This window comes from Maylandia zebra, linkage group LG8 (assembly GCF_041146795.1).
Source record: "Maylandia zebra isolate NMK-2024a linkage group LG8, Mzebra_GT3a, whole genome shotgun sequence".
Taxonomy (NCBI): Eukaryota; Metazoa; Chordata; class Actinopteri; order Cichliformes; family Cichlidae; genus Maylandia; species Maylandia zebra.
Window position 1 is genome coordinate 22334498 of NC_135174.1, and position 10853 is coordinate 22345350.

General features: G+C 40.0%; 1 protein-coding gene across 2 annotated transcripts in view; it reads left to right on the plus strand.

Moving 5' to 3' along the window:
• The window catches only part of pgs1 (phosphatidylglycerophosphate synthase 1), a 45793-nt gene extending 35807 nt beyond the window's left edge, over positions 1-9986 (plus strand). Inside the window, exons 8-12 of one of the 2 annotated variants that reach the window (XR_191332.3) lie at positions 44-335; positions 1490-1638; positions 1737-1857; positions 8722-8897; positions 9070-9986. Coding sequence is in view for 1 of the 2 variants with exons in the window: in XM_004556627.3 (XP_004556684.1) it covers positions 44-335; positions 1490-1638; positions 1737-1856 (561 nt within the window). In the remaining variant the exon portion in view is untranslated. Of the gene's footprint in view, positions 1-43; positions 336-1489; positions 1639-1736; positions 1858-8721 lie in introns of both variants that reach the window. The other variant, XM_004556627.3, reaches the window with a different exon arrangement.
• The last annotated feature ends 867 nt before the right edge of the window (positions 9987-10853 follow it).

A 10853-nucleotide genomic window follows, 5' to 3' on the forward strand; every position in this document is an offset into this window, starting at 1 on the left:
AATTGGGGTTTTCTTCACTTCCTTTCTCTCGTCATCCCTCCAGCGTCTGCTGACCGATGCCGGACCCGAGTCTACTGTGTTTCTCACATCGGGTTACTTCAATCTGACCCGGGCGTACATGCGGCTGGTGCTCAAGGCTGGAGCCAGTTACCGTATCCTCACCGCCTCCCCCGAGGTCAATGGGTTCTTTGGGGCCAAGGGCATCGCTGGAGCAATCCCTGCAGCGTACACTCACATCGCCAGGCAGTTTTACAAACAGGTGTGCCAGGGGGGCCAGCAGGAGAGGGTACACCTGCATGAGTACCACCGACCAGAGTGGACCTTCCACGCTAAAGGTGAGCGACACTAAACTACATATACTTTATACAGTAATGTGCGAACGTCTTAAGCCAAAGAACCTAATTGGTTCTTTGCCAAATTGTTTGTTCTTGGTTGCCTTTTTATGTTTGAATGATTCATAAGTCAGTATTAAGTGACTTAACTTAATTCCTGGGATAACAAAAGGCTTTCAGGAGCCTGGAGAACTGTTGCTCAAGAGCACTTTAAAAATCCCAAGAAAGTCTGGCTCCTTGGAAGAAACATTTCAAGAAATGAGGGTGGATCGAGATTTGTGGACAGTAATGTAGCTTCCCCCAAATTCAGCTGTTCCCAGGAATCTGTAACTAGATGATCCAGCCATTCACACACACACATCTGCTAATTAGTGCTTGAGTGACGCAATATTAGAATTTCAAATCATTATTATTATTTGTTTTTAGATGGGCTGTACATCAATGCAGGCCCTATTTATCTGTTAAATCCATGAAACCGGATTCATTCCGGTGCTGAAATTGGACAGGAACTGCAGTTGAAGGGTTAGCCTCACTTTTATTAGTCCCGAAAAAGGAGCAAACTTAACATCCTGAAGAGATCCTTCCACTTTTTTTTCATTGTTATAAAAGGACAGATCAAGTGCATCTCAAATGTTTGATTGCATTATGAGAACATGCCAGAGTTTGGACTTCATTCAGCCTGTTTTTCTCCTTTTATTTTCCACTAATATGTCCAAAATAAATGTATTTATCCCTTGACAAATGGAAACAACTGTTCAGTATGATTGCAATTTTTTTTCTTTTCCCCCCTCACATGCAAAAAAATACTCGCGGATCAACATCTGATGAGATTTTGCGAGTTGAGCCAGGACTGGACGTCTAGATGAGCTGTATTTGTCTCAATGAAAATAATAAAACACATTACTCTCGCTGTTCTGCCTCCTCTGCTGTTCTTCTTGTGGTCGCAGCGGTATGTAGCGTGAGAGACGAGGACTTGTACAGTCACTGTGTTGTAGCCTCGGGACGAGGATGCACACTCACTCTCTCTCATATTTTAGGGTTTTGGATCTGCTCTGGGGATTTCTGCATGTGGTTTAGGCCGGCAGAAATCTCTGCTGGAAACGGCTCTCTGAAGCATTACCTCCTCGCTGGCTCACTCCTTTTCTCCTCTCTCACAGGTCTGTGGTATTACCTCCAGGGGCAGGATCGGCCTTGCCTCACTCTAATTGGCTCCCCTAATTTCGGTTACCGCTCGGTTCACCGTGACCTGGAGGCCCAGATTGCCATAGTAACGGAGAATGAGGAGCTGCAGAGCCAGCTGCAGGAGGTCGGCTCTTTATTTTCCACAAACCACAGCCAGACATGATGATGAATGAATGTGTAAGTCTGCGTAACTGAACGAACACCTGCGTTTTAAACTCCCAGGAGCAGGAGATGTTGTACCGGCGCTCCGCTGAAGTGTCCACCTCTACGTTCGAGCGGCCCGACCGCCACGTTAAACTGTGGGTGAAACTGGTCACGCCACTCATCAAGAACTTTTTCTGAGGTGCAGCCACACACGTGCACAACTCACTACACATGAAAACTCATTAAAATTTAGTTTTGAGTTCATTATAAGGATGATTTCACTTTATTGCAGCTTATTTTCATTTTTGTGGGAGACAAAAAAAAAAAGAGTCCAATTTGGCTGTGAGAGAACAGGGTAGAGCAAAATATAAATAATAAAAATTTATTGTGGGTGTTAGTCAATATCAAGGAGAGTACTCATGAAAACACATGTTGCTGTCCTTGAAGCCCTTTGTGGGCCAAAAGAAAGTAAGAAAAGGGGCTATTGTGCTCCACAACACTCTTTTAGGATTGACTATTTTTAGGCCTCTCCAAAAGGTTTTTGTAATATGTCACAAAAATCTGCTGTATTAGAGTCATACGGCTAATTACTTTGGGGTTTCTCACTACTCTCTATAAACTTGTTTGCTGTTTTTTGCTGGTGGAGGCCAAAAATGGAGCTAAAAGAGAGAGAATACTGGACTTAAATTCAGCATTTATAGAGGAAGTTGGCTCCGAAGGAAGGAAGGAAGATGATGTTGAAGACTTGGAAATAAACCTCTGTAAATGTTAGAGCTTCAAGCAGATCACTTGATGCGTGATGCTCCACTTCTGGCCTGCGTGACAAATTAACCCTGTCACAGGTTAATGTCACAGGTTGCTTCCTGATCCCTGACCACAGACCTGTAATGTCAGGCCTGAGACCTCTCACTGAGCCTGCAGAGGAAAGCTGCAGCAGCTGAGATGGGCTCTAATGTAACTTCCTGTTCCTGAACGACTTCAAACGCATTCTTCTTGAAGACTCGCTGGAAAAAAAACCTCCGTATTGCAAACTTTCATTTTGAAAAAAAGAAAGTCCTCAGGCAAAACGAGTTGAGTGTTATCTAAACGGTCATGCTTACACCCTGTCTGGTTGGCTAACTGCTTTTTTTGTTGTTGTTTTGATGAGTTAACAGAGGTTATTAGATCTGTGTGCCTCGTTAACTAGCAGCGCACCTCGGGTTTGACTTCATGCTGTCATCTGCAATAACAACGATTACCAAAGCTCATTTTGAGCCTCATATATTTTTCTGCGCGCAGACTAAAGTCTTACATAATCCATATGGCGTCAGTTATAATACATTTGCACACTGGCAAATGCAAGCATTAAATATGATGATTTTTTTTGGGCGATGCATCTAGTTTCCTAAAACGTTTTTACTTTTTTTGCCCACAGTAATTGTTTGTTTTATGTGACAAACTCAAAGATATTTAGCTCACCGTCTTTTCTAACAGAACAGAGGAGGTGTTTGCATTTGAGGAATGGGGAAGCGGAAAGGATGACTTTGTTTGCCTGGAAAAATGACGGTTAAGTACTAAAATATACCAACTTTTGGAACATATGCAAAAATTCAACATCAGTATCATCAGGTTATTAAAGACAACAGAATATTTCCTCGTAGCTGATTTACTTTCTACACCATCTCCAGTATTTTTATTTAGTTTGTCTGCAAATAAAGAGTAGACAAAATATAGGCCCAAACATTATTTACAGACACACACACACAGAGTAAAACAGGCTGCGGCTTCTTCGAAATGCCTGCAGTCATTGCGGTGAGTCCCAAATCGCAGGTCCCGTCCTCGCCTTCCCAGCAGCCCAAATCACCAAAGTGAGAGCAGGGACAGCGTGTCGGCTGATTCACCGCTGAGTGAGTCATCGTGGTGTTATGGTGATGATTTGATACTGAGGTCTGGGTAACCGTGAATCCTGTCAGGACTTGGCGAGAGGTGAACTCTCTTAAGGTTCAGCAGCTCAAAAAAACCCTGAGTGAACAGGCTGCTTCTGCTTAGCAGAAACATTCAGGGGGACGGTTAAAGTTGTGGTCGCATCATAAACTGAAGATCAGCCAGGAGGGAAGCCTGTCAAGATTGCAGCTAAAGATTGATGGAAAGACAGTCAGCATTTTTTTCTTTTCTCTTTTGGTGGTGGTTTCTGAGAACAGGAAGTGTTGCAGACTGGATACTGACGGTAAATGGGTGGTGTCTTATCACTACCTGAATAGAGTTGTGAAAAAAAAAAATGCTGATTGATGTGCTGCCAGAGGGAAATGGACTAAAATAGGTCATCTTTCATTCTCAAACAATGATGTGTGTAAGAGTGTATTCAGGCCTATTGTTGGAGAAACAGTGGAGAGGGAAAAAATAGAAAAAAAAGTTGTATGTCCTCGAGTTACCGACTCTGTGACGCACGCTCAGGTCTGCGAGACTCATCAATGACTCCAGGCTCAAAGTTGGCCTCAACTCTTACATCATATTTAGATAAGAGAAAAGACTCACTGGTGTCTGTGAGCTAAAAATGCAAACAGCTGTGCGATTTGATCCTAATCTCTGTGAATAAGTCTGAGCCACTTCAAGAAAGAAAAAGCTCTCACACGCACATTAAAACTCACACTTTTTGCAGATTTGACATCTGCTATATGTCAGCTGTTTCAAACATCAGCCTCGAGCTATTCAGGCCTCTTTTCCTGTGAAGGCCCAACACTGTGAATGCCGCCTTGAAGAAACTTCCTTTAAAACAAAATAAACATCTTAAGAATGAGTTCTGATTGAGCGTCAGCAAAAATCTGACATACCTTTTTTTAAGAAGTATTCAAACTGTGAGGCTGGCCGTGCTCTTTACTTTTATTTATCAGTAAAAGTAAGCAATGAATGGATCCTGATATTAGTAGTTTTGTGTTTAGCCTGTGTCCCGTGAATCTCATTCTTCTGTAGTTGCAAAAAAAAGAGAAAAAGTAAAGCACTTAAACCACAAAATTACAGGATTCCTGATTAAAATATACACAGCAGACCCTGAAAGTGAAATAATGGAGTCAAATTTAACGTAGTTGCTTTTTTTTAGGTGTTTAAATTTGAGATTAATCATTTAATCTATACATTTATGCAAGCTGGTACGGGTCAGTGCCATTGCAGTGGTTTCGAAAGGTAGTTGGCAGGCAACGCCATCATTTATATCACAGTTTTCTTTTTCTGGATCTAAATCAGGTTTTATTGTTGTGAAATTGCAACGATTTAATGGTTTTGTAGGGTCATATAGGTTCATAAATGCTAAAAATGGCTCATATAGTATTAGCCATTCGACAGGTGTTGCCTGGCAACGTGATTACACAATAATATTTGATATAGATAAGAACCTTCAGGAGCCTAAGATAGGTAACTGTGCTAAGGCTGTCATCAGAGATTCATGCTTTCTAGTAAGATATTAGTAATAATTATTATTTAAGTGCAGTAATGCTGCATTTAGACCTCAAACAGCCAGTATTAAAAACATTTAAGTATTAAAAACAATAGATGGCATTGCAGAGTGACCATTATGTAAAAATATTAAAATAGAAATGAATAAATGAAAAATCTGTTAAACATAAGAGCCATGAAAATACACCGCCTTGCATGTTTTTAATCCTGTAAATTTTTAAATTAATTTCATTTTTAAAAACTGGGATGTTAAATTAATAGTAAGTAAACAAAATAAAAAAGCTTAAATATCAGTTTGTGTATTGTTTTACATACATCAGATTTTTCTGGAAAAAAACAAAACAAAAACAAATCCCACCGATGATGTTGAGGAAAAAAGTGTGTAACAGGGTTAATAGGTTAACTAACCCTACGTGAAGGGAATAAATATGTGAAATATTCCAGCAGGCCCACCTTCTGTCAAACCTTTGTTTCACAGTTTGAAAGCATAGCTGGGGGGAGCTGGATCTGGAAGTCTGGTAATGTTTGACCTTGTGATCGTGTATCTGTAATTATTACAGAATTAACATGTGACTGAAATAAAAGCAGAAAGCCAGGCGTTTGGAAGACACTCTACACAACCCCACTGCAGTCTTCGTGATAACAAGTGTACAACTTCTTTGTTAGAAATCATCACAGCTACAAATGTTTATTAAACTGCTGCTGAAAATAGTCTCCAACATGTTCACTATTTACTCCTCCAGATTCAGGAGAATCAGGCAAGCTGTTTTCCACACTCTTCCTTTTCTCAACAAGTTGCACGAAGAAGGATCAGATCTGTTCACACAGCTGAAAACACTTAGTTTTCACAGATTAGGCCGCCGACGGGTTAAAGACCGCGTCCTGTCCTTGCGTGCACCTACGACGTGTAGGTCCCTGAGCTCAGGAAGCTCAGGGCGACTCTGCATGTGATGAAAGCTGTGTGCTGTCAGGCATTTGTTGAAAGCTGTTTCACTACCTCATCAGGCCATGATATGCGACTTCAGTCAACAGGAAGGCTGTGATGATTTATTCTATGTTTGCATTTGAGAAATACATTTACGCACGAGTGCTCTATATCATTATTATTAAAGGTGAAGCACGTGCTGAGCATACGGGCTGCTGGCATACGTGAAGCTCCTCTGTCAGAGCCTTTGTTCCTTAATGGGATCACACGGCTCTGTTCCTGAAGCAAAGCAGCCTCAGTGACCCCAGCTACACATTCACCTTCAGGTCCAGGAAACCAGATTCATCATATTTACTTATTTGAAATATAAAAGTGCTGTTTTTTTTTTTTTTAAATGTTTTCTTTAAAAATACATTCTGGGTTTTTTATTTAATTTTTTAAAACTTTTTTCTTTGAATTTCAGGCAGACAATAAATAACCTGTTTAGATCAGTTTGTTCGCGCTCGCTCCTGTTTTGTATCCATCTGGCATTTTGATCTGTGTACTTGTACTGCTTATCGCCTCCTTTTTTTCCTGACAGAGGAAAAAACAAAACGCAGCCCTCCAACAATGGCTGTGCCGGTTAAAAAGTTCTTATCAGCAGCGCAGGCTGTCTATTGTTGGAAATTGGTGACAACAAGCTGGAGCCTCTCCAAACCACATGGGGTTAAAACGCAGCTGATGTCCACACAGCATCACCCACTCTAACCCAGCGTGGCGGATTGAGAAGGTCTCCTCTGCCCTCTAGTGGTGAAACTGAGATTTCCCCAATGCAGTGAACTTGCCCCACCGTGACCTTTTTTATATAAAGTAGTCCCAGACCTTTTTACAGCCAAGACACTACAAGACATTTTCCAAGTTAATTTTATTTAGTTAGAGAAATATGACACAAAAACAACCAGAAATATGAACTTTAAAGCTAAGGAAATGTAAACCATCAAAATCAGTTTGAACCTGAACTTCTGCCAGGTAATCGTCTTAAATTCATGTAATCACACCAACTTAAGATTAAAAAAAACCCAACAACATATAAATGTATAGTGATCAGATTCTATTAAATTTAACATTTGAAATTGCACTGACAAAATTATATGGAAAAGTCTATGGAAGAGTCCAGGAAAGGACACAGCAAAGCTTCCACCCTGAACATATAAAATGTAACGCTGCACAAGGGCTCCAAAGTTTGTGCTTTGTGATGGTAATTAACTGACTCATGTAAGCACTGAGAAGATGCATATGTGAATTAATTTCACCGTAATTATCAGACATAAAAGTAGAAGCAACAGGTCTCTTTGTGCCTTAAAGGAAAAGCAAAAAACATGTTTGTTTTTTTTAAGCAGCTGATGAATGCAAATCAAATATACTAATCTAATTTATTATAACAGTTTATAAATGTGAGGTTATGTAACCAAACCTCATATTCCTGTTACTAAAATGCTGAAAATGGCAAAAGTCTTGTTGTTTTGTTGGAAATGATGTAAATATTAAAACAAAGGTGAGTTTAAGATGGATAAAAGTGGAGGCTCTGCTCTTTCTGCGGATCAGGTTTTTATTTTCATGGAATTAAAACAATGTCATTTTTTTAAAGGTAATATAGGTTCTGAAATGCTAAAAATGGGTCATATTAGCCCTTTGATAGTTGGTTGCCATGCAGCGTGATCACATAATACCATATGATATAGATAAGTAATGTACCTGTGAGCCATTTGGTTGCTCAGTGCTCATGCAGTCAAACAGATATATTAATAATAATAATTATCATTTTAGTACAGTAATGCTGCTGTTGTAGGTCAAAGTGCTTAAACATATAAAACAGTCAATATAAAAAAATGTCTAACAGTAGATCACTGCTAAAGACCAGTCAGCAGTCCCCTGGAAACATGCACTTTGTTTGCATGTGAGTAGTTGCTGGGTGAAATCAAGTGCAGAGGATGCTGCACCAAAAACCTGCTTGTGGTTGCTTTGCATGCTGGCAGGTTGCCCCTAGTTTGCTTTCAAGATGCCAACTTGTTTACAAATCCTCACTACCTGCATGAAAGACAGAAACTGAAAAAAGTGTGTTTCAAACCAGAAACGGAGCATTCAGAGTAAAAGTTTGACGTCCCTGTGATAAAGCATTTCATCGCGGGGATGTCAAACTAATTTTACATCACAGGCCACAAACAGCCCACTCTGAGCTTATGTGGGCTGGACTCCAGTTTCTGTCACTGTGAACAAGTTTAACTACACATTTAATCTCTGAGATATCTTAATATAAGATAAAGAAGCGCAATTTAACCAGTGTGTCTCGGGTTTTCTACACGATAAAGAAATGCTGGTGTAGAAAACTGGGCTTAAACCGTAAGGAATAAATTAACACAGGCTCATTTAGCCTGTGTTAATACTGCTGTTAACATGTATTGATACCAGCTAGCAGGTGTTATTAATGCTCCATATTTTCTAATGTTTTATTCCAGCTTAATAAGAGTCTTTTAGATTTTAGAAAAACCTTCAGGTTGTCTTAAAGGACAGAAATCATTTAGAAAACAAACAAAAATGGTGATAATGAGGAAGACCTCGGCAGTGCTGCCAGACTCTCAGCCTTCACATCATGTCCTTTATGATAACCACAAACCACAACTAAAAATCACTCGGGAATCAGCAGATTGAGCTTTTCTTTTTTTTCCGCAGGTGGCAGACAGTCCATTCTGGACATGAATTGAAGGTGGAGGTCGGCCAGCTCCTGTGGAAGAAGCACACTCTGGATGACCTTCAGCACGCTGGGAGCCGGCGTCCTCTGTGTGTCATAGGAAGTGACTGAAACACATGCGCACACACACAGCACATGTATGTGGCGGACTCGGGAGGTAAATCCTGTTTGTTAAAGCTCTGGATCCACCTTCACACCGTTACACTCTTTATGTATTAACACGTGACGTCATAGCACTGTGGGACTCTGGTTTTGTAGTGTTATTAACTACAAGCATAAAAAAAAAACAAAAAAAACGTACTTCTGTTAACATACGTACACGTCCACAGGTATGTGTTGCATGCATGGAGGAAAAAAGCAGGCACTTCATGTGTGAACGTCTCTGATCAGATGAAGGTTGTTTGGTGACGACACCTCGATGAGCGTTTGACGCTGTGTTTACAGCTCTGCCTGCAGTAAAGTTGACTGTACAGTCTGTGTTATTGTTGTAAATTAAAGAGTGAATGTGTGGGGAGTTTTTAAAGTGTCCTCAAGCGTTTGATTTTTCTGATTGAGCTCGAGTTCAGCGATTCGTGTGGAAAAGCTTTAAACGAGAGATGAAACAAAGCTGACGTGAAAGGTTTCCTGAGGTTTGGTGTCTATTAGCTCTTTGTTTTGGTTTTTCTGCTCGACGACCACTCCTGCTGGTTTTTTACATGTTAGATATAAAAGAAAATGTTTTCTGAAGCTGCTCTGTTTGCTTTTGTTGTGTTCCTTATTCTTTGTGTGTTTTCAGTCTTTTTTTTAATCTTTTGTTTTATTTGTTGAATCCTATTCATCACTTCATTATTAAATTAACAATTCAGCCTCGTTTCATTAGTTGTTTCTTTTTAAATGTAAAGATTTTAAAATTTTAGTCTAAATAACAAAAAACAAAACCAAAGCATCCTTTGTGATTCTAAAAGAAAAACTGAATAGAAAATAGAAATCTATTTGACTTTAAAGTCAAATTATTTTGGGAATGACTGACCTTGACAGACAGCTTCAGTGAGGCCAATGCGGAAATGCATTCTTTCTAATGGCCACCAGGGGCAGACTTCTCTGGTTGCAAAAACAAATATGCTTGTATAAAAGTTTACAAGAAAACCTCAAATTCTCACTTGAATACTTTCCTGATGTGTTTTTGATCTTAGTTTCAAGTCATTATACAACATGAAGCTATTTTTGTAAAATAATCCCAATAAAGTTAAAAAGGTTTAAGCAATAAGCCTCCATCTTTCCTGGTGCCTCCACTAAGATCTGGCTTCAGTTTGGAACCATTTCAGCCTCTTGCAGCTTCAGGTACCTGAACCCTGTGGTGTGTTTTCCACTGCATTCAGATCAATCACTTTCGAGTTTCCTTCCTTTTTATGATGTCCCTTTGTTTTGCTTTGTGATGACAGCTCACACAGTGGACTGTAAAGCTCTGACAGCTGTCATAAAAATTTGTTTGTAACCACTTGGAGCCCTGAAAAAAACCTATCATGAATTTTGGAATTATGTGGGTGTTTGACCACAAATCGGCCATCAAGTATGATTCAAATGTTGACTAATCGTCACTAGTGAACACTGCGTGAGCCACTCTTGCCAGTTGAGAAGAACACAGCGAGATCGACTCGTACTAATATTTTGCGGAGTGCGACACATAAGCCGATGTCTGATTAGTCTGCCTTCTGTCACAGCTCTAACACGTACTACTTCAGCCGTACCTTTCGCTGGAAGGGGAATTTCCCAGGTCTGCTTCAGTGCTCGTGCTTTCATCTCCTTGATATGTGCTGTGGTTTTCCAGAGTAATCAGGTCACATCAACATTAGCAGGATGTGGGGAAACTTTACAGAAGATAACGTAGTTTACTGACAGCTCTGCTAGAATGACTGGCTGCTTCATGAGTTACATTAGATAAAGGTGAGATAAGTGCTTAAATGAATGAGAACAGAGTATTGAAACCTGTGTTCGGTAGCTGGCGGCATGCTTTAGATTGAGGTCAAGTGGGACAGGGAGCACTGGAATTAAACCCATACAAAAGTTCATTAAAAAAAAAAAAAGGTTATACAAGATAAAAGGCCGGCTGTGTTTAGTTTATTGCAGCTGTTTG